The 13,823-nt window shown below is 43.3% G+C and overlaps 2 protein-coding genes across 16 annotated transcripts in view; one reads left to right on the top strand and one right to left on the bottom strand.

The window, feature by feature from the left end:
- LOC110347344 (uncharacterized) overlaps positions 1-8,079 on the top strand; it is a 104,984-nt gene extending 96,905 nt beyond the window's left edge. For all 12 annotated transcript variants that reach the window (XR_015446909.1, XR_015446910.1, XM_087200005.1 and 9 more), the window contains 2 exons: positions 509-565; positions 1,535-8,079. Coding sequence is in view for 10 of the 12 variants with exons in the window: in XM_087200005.1 (XP_087056131.1) it covers positions 509-565; positions 1,535-1,767 (290 nt within the window). In the remaining 2 variants the exon portion in view is untranslated. The remainder of the gene's footprint in view (positions 1-508; positions 566-1,534) is intronic.
- Pdzrn4 (PDZ domain containing ring finger 4) overlaps positions 1-13,823 on the bottom strand; it is a 390,589-nt gene that overhangs the window by 26,053 nt on the left and 350,713 nt on the right. The gene's annotated exons all lie outside the window — the stretch shown is intronic.

Here is a 13,823-nt window from a genome sequence, read left to right as displayed (position 1 = left end):
CAACAAGGTATATAGTGAGTAAAGAAACCTGCAATTCCTAAGAGACTCATCGGAAACCTAAACACTCCATAAAGAACTAACATCGGGGCCTTTAAATCAAGGCAAATGAACTGTACTCAAAGCTAAAATCCACGGACTTTTAGTGTCTCTCAGTACTATGAATGGACAGTCTGAGCGTTTTCTCCATATTCTCAATAGCTTCCCTTGATCAGTACTGTATATGTCAATACTATATATTTATGTCTGGTTGGAAGATGTCATATCAAACTGTTTTGCTATACAATAGAAGGAATCTATTAAAATGAAAGAGGGGAGAATCCACCCACAAGGCTTTAATGCCCCAAATCAAAGCATCTATCCAAGAATCACAAAGGAAAAGAAATTAAGATCCTGAGGTCAAAATAACTTTTCAATATTGTCATCCTGTTGAACCTAAATAAAACGGAAATGGGTCAGGTTTCAATATTTTCTTTCTAAATCTTTGTTTTCTATATCCCTTTTTTTAAAGACACTCAGCACCCTTATATGCTCAGCAGCTTCGAGTCCTTGAGGTCTGCCTTTCTAGGTAAGTATTTTAGCTTTGCCATTTTACGTATTGTAATGAGCAAGAATGACCCCAAACTCCCAGGGGCAGGGGTTTTGGAAAGTGATTGGATCATGGGGGTGTTATAGCTACATATGTTAGGCAGTGGGGGCCTGGTCAGAAGAAGTAGGTCACTGGGGACATTACCTGGAAGGGTGCATATCCCTCCCCTGGTCCTCCCTTGTCTCTCTGCTTCCTGACTGCCATGATGTGAGGAGCTTTCCTCTGCCAGACCCTTCCACCATGCCATTCCTGCCCTGGGAGCCAGTTGACTATGGCCTGTAACTGTGAGCAAAAATGAACCTCTTCTTCTTTAACTTGTGAGTGTCCAGTATTGTGTCCCTGTGGTGAAAAAGTGACTAAGACACCTACCCCTGCCAAAATCTGGAATTTGGTGTGGGCTTTCAATCTCTCGCAAGTGACTTTTAAGATGCAAATGTAATTGATAAATAAATCTCTCTTTAAAATCATTTAAAAAGTGACCCAACAGAGTTCAGTTTGTAGTAGTTAGGGCTAAAAATACAAAGTCTTAATTTAAAGCACTCAACTTCATAGTGGAAAGATTTCAGGCACTGAGGGAACCCAAATGAAGTTGTGTAGATTCCACAAACTACTGACCACCAGTCCCAAGTGTGTGCATTTGCATTTCTTTATTTGATTCTGCATGTCTCACAAATGATATATTTCATATTGGCACATCGAAGCATATATTTTAGAATCAAAGTTCCTTTAATTCTATGACAAAGTAACTTGTGAAAAGCTACCTGTGGACCATTTGTTTGAGGCAAATGTGGCTTTGCAGACTCCAATTGTCTGAGAGGAATTTTCCAGCACAGGTACAATTAAGTGTTCCCCTCACGGTGCCCACCAGCCTCTGACTTCTGAAGAAACTACCTCCTGGTAATAAAGAATGTTTTCCCTAACAACTTTCATGCTTTTTCCTGTCGCTAGGAAGCTGTTTGATGAAACACATAAAAGTGAAATGCTACCTCTGTGCATTTTCTCTGTGGAGACAATTCATGGGCGTACACAAATCACAGCCAAGCTTCATCCATAACTCATCACCAGGCAGGACTACACTCACTACAACTTCAATGTGCTTCAAGATGCTGTGCTCCGGGAAAGTGTATAAAGTCACTCTAAAACAAAATCAAAGTGTGGAGTACAATCCTGTGAGAAAGTGATTATATGTAATTTGAGGGTGGAGTAGAAGATTATAGGTAGAAAAGCTTGCTGTGAAGCATCTTTGTCATCACTAAAGGACAGGAATGAGATTTTTAACAATGAGATATCATCTCGCCCCAGTTAGAATGTTTACTATCAAAAATACTAAAATGACAAATGCTAGCGAGGATGTGGAGAAATGTTGGGAATGTAAAGTAATGCAGCCATATGGAAAACAGTTATGGAGCTACTCTAAAAAATGGAAATAGAGCTACCATGTGATCCAAAAAATCCCATTCCTGGGTAAGGAGGAAAGAAAGGAAAGGAAAGGAAAGCTTTATGTCAAAGAGGACTCTATACTCTCATGTTTATTGCAGCACTTTGCACAACAGCCAAGATATGGAATCAACTTGGGTGTTCACTGATGAATGAATAAAGAAAATGTAGTATACATACACAATGTAGTATTACTCAGCCGTAAAAATGAAATGCTGCCATTTGTAGCAACTAGATGGAACTGCAGGCCATTATGTTAAGTGAAATAAGTCTGGCACTGAAAGATAAATACAGCATGCTCTCGCTTATATGTAGAAGGTAAAGAGTTGATCTCACAGCAGAAGTAGAGAGTAGAATGGTGGTTGGGAACTTGGGAAAGGTGTGTGTGTGTGTGGGGGGAGGATAGAGAGAGCATGGTTAACAGATACAGGTGTGCAGGAATATACTGAATAGGAGGAACTATTTCTAATGTTCTATAGCATAGTAGGTTGGTTTTAATCAGCAACAATTGACTGAATACTTCAAAATACCTAGCACAGAGGATTTTGAATGTTCCCAAGACAAAAAAATTATGTCTGAGGCCAGACAATTAATTACTTTATCATTAGACATTATATACTTGTATTGATACATCATAAATAGATATACAATTACTATATGTCAATTAAAAATAAAATATTTTTAAAAGACTGATATTTTCATAAATGGAATGTTTGTATAAATTGTACTATAGTGCTGTGAAATGCTTATGTATTTATAAATTATTGAGTCTAGAGAGAAACAACTTTAAAAAATCCAAAGCACAAAACATTTCTGCTCTCTACACATGATTCTCTTGATGGAGAAAGTTACAAGGCTTGCAGCTGCCTGTAATGGATTTTTAAGCAAATTGCTCCTAAACCCTAAAGAATACTCAGGCCCTTGGCATGATATTTTTCCTCTAAGAGAGCAAATTTAGAGACAGTTGGCACCACGTGAATCTGAAGAATAACCAGGGCTAGAAAGTACATTCATTTACAACAGGTGACTGCTGGAGCAGAGTGTGGTTTACTGTGGTCACAACTTTATTTTTATTATTTTCCTGATTTTTAAGTAACACATGTAGTTTTTACATAACTTAACGTTCATCATTATCAGTGTCTTATATTTTCCAGTGTCGATTAGTAATGAGTGTAATGTCTGATTAATTGTTCCAAGGAAAAAGTATTTTTAAAAACACAAAGGAAAATGTGAAACTTTAGCCCCTACTAACAAGGGATGCCTAGTTTGCTATAAAATATTGCTTTAATAGAAACAAGGTATTAAACTTAGAAAGAAACAAATTTTTAAAAAACCTCCTAGAATACCCAAATCCATATGACATTTCATTCCAACTCCAGACATTATTCTTAACAAGTTACTGCAACAGTAACTAAATCAGATTTCTCTAGATATAAGGGGAAAAGTTAAAACTGATGGTCATGTCTCTTCACTAACATCCATGACCCCAATTCCTTCTTTTTCACTGGTATGGTTCTGAAATACAAGCAGCTTTAAATCCTTGATTTCCTCTTCTTAGAATCAGAGACTATGTGTTTTTTGGAAAACAGGCACAAGTTGACTACTTCTCAATATGGGTCATGTAGCATTTTAGGAGATCTTAAATGACCGAGGTTAAGTGGATTTCATACTGTGATAAAAATATTAATTTTATCTATACTGATTATTTGGGAGGCAAAGATTCATGATGCTGTTAATAGTTAATATTATGAATTTTGCACTGGGAATAAAAACAGGTGATGTGAAATCAAGATAAGTGAGAAGTAGTCCATAAACTTATCATTACTTCTAACACCCAAGAGCCAGGCTGACTACAGGGAAACCAGACTTAGAATGAGCTCCACCCACTACGAATCTATTTGCATTAGATGTGCGCCCCCTCATTCCCTCATCTATTTTAATTGCCATGTCTTCGAGAAAATTTCAATTACTTTTAGGAAACCATGTGATTTACTTTTGTAAGAATTCAGAGATCCAAGGATTTTCCCCATTGACTCTTCTGTTTTGAATGAACATTAAAACCATCATTTGTTAGCTTTCTATGACACTTAACTATCTATCCACAGTCATCTGGGTTGAGATTTCATTGTTTTTATGTTAATTCTTGGGAGAACCTCTTCAAAATAGTTTAATGTGCCATAAGTGATGTGTAGGAAAGACCATTCATAAAATGTCGTTTCCAAGTTGCTTTACCTTTAAAATAGCCATTTTCAACACTGCACTCTCTGAGGCCATAGATGCTCTTGTACTCCCTGCTCTTGCTCCTCTGCTGTCTCTCCAAATCTTGAACCTACAGATCTTCCACTTTTCACTGTGAACAATTCCCTTATATTCTCACCTCTCTCATTATGCTGCTTTGAATCCAGTTAGGTATAACCAAGTTTTATAAAAATTCACAACTATTTTTCTCTTGTATCATCCAGACAACGGTCAATTGTGGTTAAGTGTCAATATTCCTTTCTTTGTGCTCCAGTATGAGCAAATTCCTGGTCCTGTAGAAAATGCATACCATGATGACCACCCTGACACTTTTCATTGTTCATTCATTCTACAAATCTCCAATGGGCAGTCAGTGCTACTGACAATCACATTACACTTCCCTTCGTAAGTTAAGTTTCCACTTTCTTTATAGTAACCACCACAACAAAAACTAATACAATATTTCCTCTTCTTAAATTTCCAATAGAAACTGCAGTTTTAGTTAATAACCTCACCTCATGGTTCACTGGTCTACTGGATTACGCCATTAGGTGGATTATTATGACCTTAGCTTTCTACTCTCCCAGACTGGTATTTCATATCTCTTCTTTCTGCAACTCTTCCATGATATCGTCTCCTCCTCACACTTATCAGTGATCCTCTTTCGTACTTTAAGAAGAAAATATAGTGGGCTGGGGATTTAGCTCAGTGGTTTCGCCGCCTGCTGCGAAAGCGCAAGGACCCGAGTTCAATCCCCGGTACCAAAAAAAAAAAAAAAAGAAGAAAATATAAAGCCATGAAATGGAAAGTACTACTCCTCTCTTCAGTCAGGGTGTCTGTGTACATTCCCTGTCTCTACCACCATGATGTCTTCCTGCCACAATGGAAGAAAGGTCTCCATCCCACCCAAGGGAAATGCTGCCACCTGTGCTCTGTAAAACATTTTTATTTTTCAAGAATTTCTCATGTCTTTCTCTGGTATCATTGGTTTCTATTTCTTGATCATTCCCACTGATACACACACACATTACAGGAATGTCACTCATATAGGGTAGGGCAGGAGGAAACTTGAAAGAGGTGCTGGCCAGCTCTACAGTGGAGGCCGTGTTGGAAGAGATAATAGAATTGATTTTGGTGTTCACCTAGAAGACTGAGTTTCCGAAAAGAGAAGCACTACCCATGCAAAGGAAAAGATCAGCAATAGCATATCACACTGGAGAAGTTTTAAGTATTTAATGTATGTGGAGCTAAGAGTTTAAATTGGGCTGGGTGAGAGACTACGGTGAGAAATCCAACTGAAGAGATAGGCAAGGGCCAGATCATACAGGACAACCACCATATTAATTAATTTCAATTCTTTGTTGTATTAGCTTCCCATCACTGTGACAAAATTAACTTTGGCTCATAGTTTCAGAGGTTTAAATGAATGGTCCCTGGACCCTGTTTCTGTGGGCCTGTGGCAGTGTAGGACATCATGGCAGGAGTGTAGGGGCGAAAGAAGCCTGTTAATTTCCTGGAAGCTGGGAGGATAAACAGAAACAGGCAGCTGCGGGTCGAAGCAGTCCCTTTAAGGCATGGCCCGAGCAACCTTTTCCTTCCATTGGGCCCCAAGTTAAAAAGGGTCCACCATTTCCCAGGAGCCCCAGAGGCTGGGGACCAAGCTTCTCACACAGGGGCATTTGTGAGACTTTCAATATCCAAACTGTTACAAGTATAAAAACATAAGAAGTTCTAAAGGAATGAAAACATCCAAATTTGGAGTTTAGAAATATGACTTTATGAGCATCACCATTCATGAGCTGGAGGGTTTGAGAGACAGGAAAGCAAGTTGGGGATTTTAGCAGTTCATGTGAGAGAGGATAAGGGCTGCAGAGCATACAGTCCTTTCAGTCCTTAAACACAGTTACTGTTACTTCCACTTTATTGTGTGAGTAGGCATTTGGCTGTTAGGGTTATTATTATATTCTGCAAACCTTACACATAAAACAAAAAAAATTTGTTCTTTAAGAATGATCCTTTCTTATAGTTTTTCTTTATATTTCTAGTATCAGCATTGTTCTGGGGGCCTTTGAAAAGCCCCATGCACATTCATTGGACAAGTTAACTGCTATAGTAAGGTTAGATGTAAGGTCTAATTGCTTTTGCTACATTTGTCCTGCAGTATAATTATATTAAGTAAAATTAATTCAGAATACTGTGCAAACAATATATGTCACTTAGGCTCAAAGTCAATGCCAACAGAAAAATAATTAATAAATGAACTGTAAAAATAAAGTAAAATTGTATGCAGAAGTTGATCTAAGAATTTCCCTAGCAGATTCAGTTTTCACTTATTCACTTTCCTCATGTCATGTTTTCTTAACATCCACTATGTGCCAAGGGCCACATTCAGGATTGGAAACAACATCTCCTTCTCTTCTTCCTCATTCATCTTCCTCTTCCTGCTCCTCTTCCTTCTCCTTCTTCCTCCTTTTACTCCTTTTTATTCTTCACCCTTCTTTCTCTTCCTCCTTCCATCTTCTGTTTTCCCTCTTCTCTCCCCCACCCCCTCGTCCCCTTTTTTTTTGGTGATACTGGGGACTAAACCCAGGCCTTCTCACTGAATTATAACCCCAGCCCTTTTAAAAAACATTTTGAGACAGGTCTCCCTGAGGTGCTAAATTGCTCAGGCTGGGCTCAAACTTGTGATCCACTTTCGACAGCTTCCCAAGAGTGCTAGGGTGACAAGCATGCGCTACCATAAAACCTTTTATGGACTAGTCCTTTTGTTAAATGTCTTGCAAATAATGTCTCATTTAACCTTATAAAAAACTAACAGGGCAGTATAATACAGAGTAGTTATTTTTGGCCCACTCAGCACTCGTTCACTGTCTTTTTTGGAAACCTGACCCTAAACTTCTTTTGCATAATTATGCCTTCTGCTTTCCCTGTGTGTGTGTGTGTGTGTGTGTGTGTGTGTGTGTGTGGTGTGTGTGTTTAGGGCTGATTCTAGCTCTAGGAGTGAGTGTAGGACCTAGACATTGGCCAATGAGCCCATTGTATTTCCCTAGCTGTAGTAATTATTTCAGGAATGAGTATTTGATCCAGTTGAAGTCCACCAAAATCAGGAGCAAGGCTTTTTTTTTAAAAGTAGAAAAGAACACTTATCTCTCCTGTTGCATTCGAATTTATAGGAATGAAGATTAGAAGTACAGTAAATCAAAGCATACCTTGGCACAATATATAGGGCATGAGGACAGCTTCAACAAAGAGAAGATGAAATTCAAAAGATGGAGAAAGACTCAAGATCAGAAGCACTGTCTGAGCTCCCGGATCAAGGTGTATCTGCAACAGCAAACCTTTTGAATTTGCAGTTAAGACATCCACTAAACCTCCTTTTTCTCTTCCTCTCCCTTCCTCCTCCTCTCTTTCCTTTTTTCTCTCCTTCATTCCTGGGATTAAACATAAGGCCTTTGCATTCAGCTGCATCCCCAGCCCATTTTTAAAATTTTGAAGCAGCATCTCACTAAATTATTGTTGCTCACTCTGCGCTTGAACTTTAGATTGTCCTGCCTCAGTCTCCCAGAATGCTGGAATTACAGATCGTAGGGGCCGCTGTGAGATGCGTCAAAGCCTGGGCACCTAAGGATAGAATCCCATCATTTAGCACAGGTACATCATAAGGCTTCATTATATAATAGTGAGTCAACATAGACAACCACACGTGCACCACATGGCCTGTAGGGTCACCCAAATGTTTTATCTTACTGTGTCTCAGCTGATAAAGAACTACTATAAGTGCTATGCTATACAATAAAGCTTGTTCCTGCTTTCTTGTGGATAGCTGCTCCATGTGTGTCTTTTTCTTTGGGAACCTCACCTGACTAGGTTTCCCTTCAGCCCACTGACCTTGATACTTGGCGTAGTCTGCAGGATGGTCAGGTGAGTGTCCCCACCACAGTGTCTGCGTCCAGCAAAGGATGGAGGTAAAAGAGCCCTTGACCCAAATGGGGGGGCATGGGGTTCCACCTGCCACACAATGTATATGACGTACACAGCTAGGGAGCTGCAGAAACTGGCAAAACAACTGAAACAAAGGGTGAGTGAGACAGTGCCTGCATGGCTGTTATGGCTCAGGGATGAAGGGTAAACCCATGGGAAATGGCCCAGTTAGCCAGCATAGCCGGTATCCCCTCCGTGAGCTGGGTTTTACAGGATGCACAGTGGCTGGCCCACAGAGTGGGTCATGATACCATGATAAATTGGCTGACGGAAGCAGCTCCCATGCTTGGGCCATACCTCGGTGACCTGCCAGAGCAAGTCACGAAATGGACAACCTATCTGCACTTGGTAGTGTGCTGTGTGAAATGGCCATGCAGCAGATGTTTGCTCCTCACTATAGTGGTCCTGATGATGAATTACTTACAGCATGCAGCAAGGATCTGGTCCTCGCCAGTGGCCCACAGGCACATTTGGCACAGTGGCAGCCAAGATGCCCTACTGGCACCTTATGTAGATTGTATGATTTGTGATGTGGTAGACACCTTGGTGCATCTGGATAACGTAGATGTGAAACACTAGGGTAAGGAGAGATGAGAAAAAACCCCAGCCACCAAAGGAGAAGAAACAACCAGCCTTGGGATGAGCAGGACCAAACCCACAGGGGCAGACATTTGGTCCGTTGAAGGTAGGCTGATGACAAATCTGGGCAGATCTGATAGCAGCTGGCTTAGCCACAGAGAAGCTGGATGGCAGCCCCTAGGTGTGTTGTCTTTTTGGAAATAGTTGCACCCTGAGCAGCAGTACCAGCCCATGGGCAAGGTAAAGGCAGCCCCTGTGAAGCAGGATGAGCTGATGCTGGCAGCATTTTACCCAGACTAGGAGACAGGCCGAGGTACCTGGTTGCTAGGGACCCCAGGAGACCAGAGGCCACATGTAAAATTAACTATTTACTGGTCTCCGAAAAATGTGCAGCATGTACCAGAGCCATGTCAAAACTGATTCATGGCAACCTAGACCATTTTGCAGGACCCACTGCACATACAGAAGGGAATGGAGGTCACTACATAACGGTCCTGAAGGCCAAGGTGTCTTTGGGGATCGGACATTTTGCCCCACACCCATATGATGTTTATGTTTCTCCAACTGCTGAATACATTCTGGGGGTGGACATACTGACTGGTGCCCAGTTAGACACCACCCAGAGAATTCCATTTGTGGATTCAAGTGGTGAAAACCATGTTCCAAGGACATCCCCATCAAGCACTGTTGACTCTCCCACAAGCAATACAGGTTATGTGTGTGAAGCAGTACTGGCCGCCTGGGGGTCATGAGGAATCAGGACAGGCTGTTTTGAAATTGGAAAAATCAGGGGTGATACGTCCTGCCCTGCTCAAAGTCTCTCCTTTCTTTTTTTTTTTTTTTTTTTTAAGTCCTTTCAATTCACCAGTTTGGTCTGTGTGGCAGCCAGATGGGACTTGGCGAATGACTGTAAACTACCAGGAACTAAATAAAGTGACTCCTCCACTGCACACAGCAGGACTCAATACTGCTGACTTGATGGACCAGCTCACCCTGATGTTGGATTGATACTATTACATAGTGGACCTGGCCAATGCATTCTTCTCCATTGCTATCATGCTTGAGAGTCAGGACCAATTTGGCTTCACCTGGGAGGACAGGACCTCTCAAGTATTACCACAAGGGTATTTGCATAGCCCTACTTTATGTCATGCCCCAGTGGCCCAGGATCTGGCTACCTGGACCAAGCCACACTGTGTCTTTGTTCTATTGTTTTTGTTTTTGTTTTTTTTGTACCGGGGATCGAACTCGGGTTTTTGCGCTTGCGCAGCAGGTGGCGAAACCACTGAGCTAAATCCCCGGCCCATCCATTGTACTGATGATGTTATGTTAACCTCTGATTGCCTTACACATTTAGAAGCTGCCACACATGGTCTTAAAACAGCTCTGGTGGCCTGAGAGTGGGCCATCAACAAAGACAAGGTCCAGGAACCTGGCTTGTCTGTAAAATTCTTGGGTGTTATGTGGTTAGGTAAGACAAAAGTAATTCCTGATGCAATAATTGATAAGATCCAAGCATACCCTTGACTGACAACTGTACACCGCTTATATGTGTACTAGGGCTTGCTAGGTCTCTGGTGGACATTCCTTCTGTACCTCGCCACCTTGTTTGGCCCTTTATCCAGATGACCTGGACATGAGACTGGACTGATGAAGCAGAAGCATCAGGAAGGGAAGAGGACAGTTGCTCAGCCCCTTAAGTCATGCAACCTACCCTGCTTTTCACCCTAATAGGAAATGTGGTTGTGGCTGGGTTTGGCTTGGGTTTGTAGCAAAAGCACAGGAAGCAGAAGCACCTTATTGGCTTTTGGTCACATTTGTATAAAGGAGCTGAAAGCAGATATTCCCTGATTGAGAAGCACTTAGCAGCGGTATATGCTGCTCTGCATGCTTGTGAAGGAATCATGGGGCAGCAGACTGTGGAAGTGGTGGGCTGGGTACACCATACATGGATGTCTCCTCCCAGGAGTGGAGTGGCCCAGGCCCCGTCCTGGGACAATGGCAAACATATCTACAGCAGAGAGCCTCTTTTTCAACTAGCTCATTAGAGGCTGAACTGGCAGTAGCTCTGGGACCCATGAATCTGTACAGGATGATGAATTACCGGTTATGACCTCTAGTTCCTATATGGAAGGGAAGGAGAGACCCCCAGCTGAGGCCTGGTATACTGATGGCTCTAGTCATGGCACAACCCCACAATGGATGGCAGTCGCTGTCCACCCCAGTACAGAAACACTCTGGTTTGAGGTTGGGACAGGCAAGTCAAGCCAATGGGCAGAGTTATGAGCAGTGTGGCTACTTGTCACGCATGAGGACAAACCTCTGCATGTTTGCACAGACAGTTGGGCAGAATTCTGAGGGCTGATGCTCTGGTTACCAACCTGCGCGGCCCAAGACTGGCAGATAGGGCATTGACCCCTATGGGGCGCTAAGTCATGGCGAGACTTATGGGAGCATGGCCAGACTATAACACATGTGATATACCATGTGTCAAGGCACAGACCTCTGCTCTCACCAGGGAATGATTTAGCAGACTCCTTGACAAAGGTAGTAGCTCTTCTAGGGCCACCCTCAGCAGCAGTGCCTTGGCTTCATAAGAAACTGGAGCACTTAGGGCTCTGCACCATGCAAGCTGCAGCACAGCGATGGCACTTGGATTTGACTCCTACAGAAGCAAGAGCACCAGTGAAGGTGTGGCCTCAATGTGCTCATATGGCCCGTTGGAGGAGGAAGGTGCCCATGCAATTGTGTGCAATACTGAGAGCATGCCTTCCCCTGCAACAATGGCAGGTAGATTATATTGGCCCCTGCCTGTCTCACAGGGACATAAGTATGCTCTGACTACTGTGGATACTGACATGGATGTGGGGTTTGCCTACTCTGTGCCCTCTGCTGACCAGGCCCACACCATTAAGGCATTACAATTGTTGAGTGCAGCATAAGAGATCCCAGTAGGTATAGAGTCTGTCCAGGGAAGACACTTTACAGGAGCTCAGTTACAACAGTGGGCCAGAGACAATGACCTCACCTGGCACTTTCATATGCCCTACCTGCCGCAAGCTACTGGTATGGTTGACAGATATAATGGGCTCTTAAAAACTATGCTAGCCTATTTGGATCCAAAGTTTATCAGGTGAGTGTGGGCCTTACCATAGACTGTTCAACTGCTCAATGACCAGCCCCAGCATACAGGTGACAGCCCATTGACTAGTCTTTTGAAAGCACAGCTGATGTGCCTGTGCATTCAGTCGGCAGAGCAAGGACCTAAGGTGGTAAAAGGGGCTTTGATCTTTCCCAGACTATAGCCTATGTGGCCAGGGACCTGGTGCTAATGGATTTGGGAGTGGCCCACAGACCCCTTGATGGGGAATTGGGTGTTCTTCTTGGAGCCCTGGGGGAAGAGACTGCGCTATGCCATAGAGGTGCAGCCCTGGATTTCAACATGGCCTTTGAAGGCCTCAGTATGCTCCCTACCCAATGCTGGGACCATCATCCTAAAGGGAAGTGACATTGTGGCTTCTTGACCTATTCCCCGAGGGGTGATAGACCTGGCTCCAACCTCTTTGTCTCCCATGGCAATGGGGACACAGGTCTGGTATTCTAAACTGGGAGATAGAATGATCCCAGCCACCATCCTATCGCAAGATGAACATGTGGCCAGTATCCTCCCTGAAGGGCGAGACCTCCCTATGATGGTTTCTCCTTCTGCCCTGTCCTTCTGACTAGGATAAGTCAAGCCAACCGCATCATCTCCTGGGCACACATGTTTGCTTGTGTGCACCAGCAATCAGACTGTTGAGTGTGCACTGAACTCCCTGACAATGTGGCCAAAGACCTTCTGTGGAGAATTGCAACGGTGTCTCTGTGCAGTTAGACAAACTGGTGACATCAAAACTGGACTGGACCCACCTGGGATGAGCAAAACCAGGTTGTTGAAGCAATGATCGGGAAGAGCACAGCCACCCCACAAAGACCGGGACCTGTGATGCATAATGGTTTGGGATGGATGACAGGGAATCAAGTAATAGTGTTAGATGTTGCCCCACTATGTATTAAATGGCCAATACAAAGTGGGAAACTGCACAGTGGGATGGATACCACTGCAGTTGTGTAACGACATGTTATGGGTGAATGGCACAAATATGGGTGAATGGCCTGGTAGGATGGCCATAAGCCCATAGGTACAGTGTCCACTGATTGGCCCATGGCAGATGCCTTATGGGTCTGTGGCACTATGGGTTGGCCATACCTCCCTGTACACTGGACAGGGCACTGCACCTGGGGGGTTCCCTACATTACGGGTGCTATCAGGCCTATCTGAGAGACACACTCCACAGTTGGGATGCTGTGTATCACAAATGGCACCAAGCTAAATGGATGGCCTGGTGGTTCTATCCTATGCCAGTACTGGTGCCAGGGGCAGGGATTATAGACCTAGCCCTCCAAATTAAAGCTCTAGCTCAACACATGGTGCAGGCCCTAACTATTACATTCCAGTCTCTGATGTTCTCATAGATAAAACATGCCAGATAAAAAAGGTGGTGGATTTGCTGACCACAGCACAGGGAAGCACTTGTGTCTTCCTACATGTAGAATGTTACATTTTTATTCCTGACCACCAGGAACAAGTACAAGAGCCCTTACAAGAGATGGACATGGAGGTGTTTGCCATCCAGGTCTTGCAACAAGACCCCCTGACCCAATGGTGGGAATCCCTAGCATCCCCCTGGCGCTGGGTGGCTCTCAGTGGTACTGCAATAACAATGGGTTTGGTGGTTATGTATTGTTCCTTGTATTGTTTTTTTGGGCCCTGGGCACAAGGAGCCATTGTGTGCCATTCAAAAAAAGTGGCAGCCCCGCAATCTTTAAAAGGGTGGGATATAGGGGCTCACTGTGAGATATGTCAAAGTTCAGGCACCTGAGGGCATCTGAGGAGACCTGAGGACACAATCCCATCATTTAGCGCAGGTACAAGATAGGTATTTGTTATGTAATAGTGAAT

Source organism: Heterocephalus glaber, unplaced genomic scaffold (assembly GCF_053883595.1).
Source record: "Heterocephalus glaber isolate CG9 unplaced genomic scaffold, H.glaber_assembly_v1.0 deba00001733, whole genome shotgun sequence".
Lineage (NCBI taxonomy): Eukaryota > Metazoa > Chordata > Mammalia > Rodentia > Bathyergidae > Heterocephalus > Heterocephalus glaber.
Note: the sequence above shows the minus strand (reverse complement) of the source record. Positions and strands in the feature narration are given on the sequence as shown.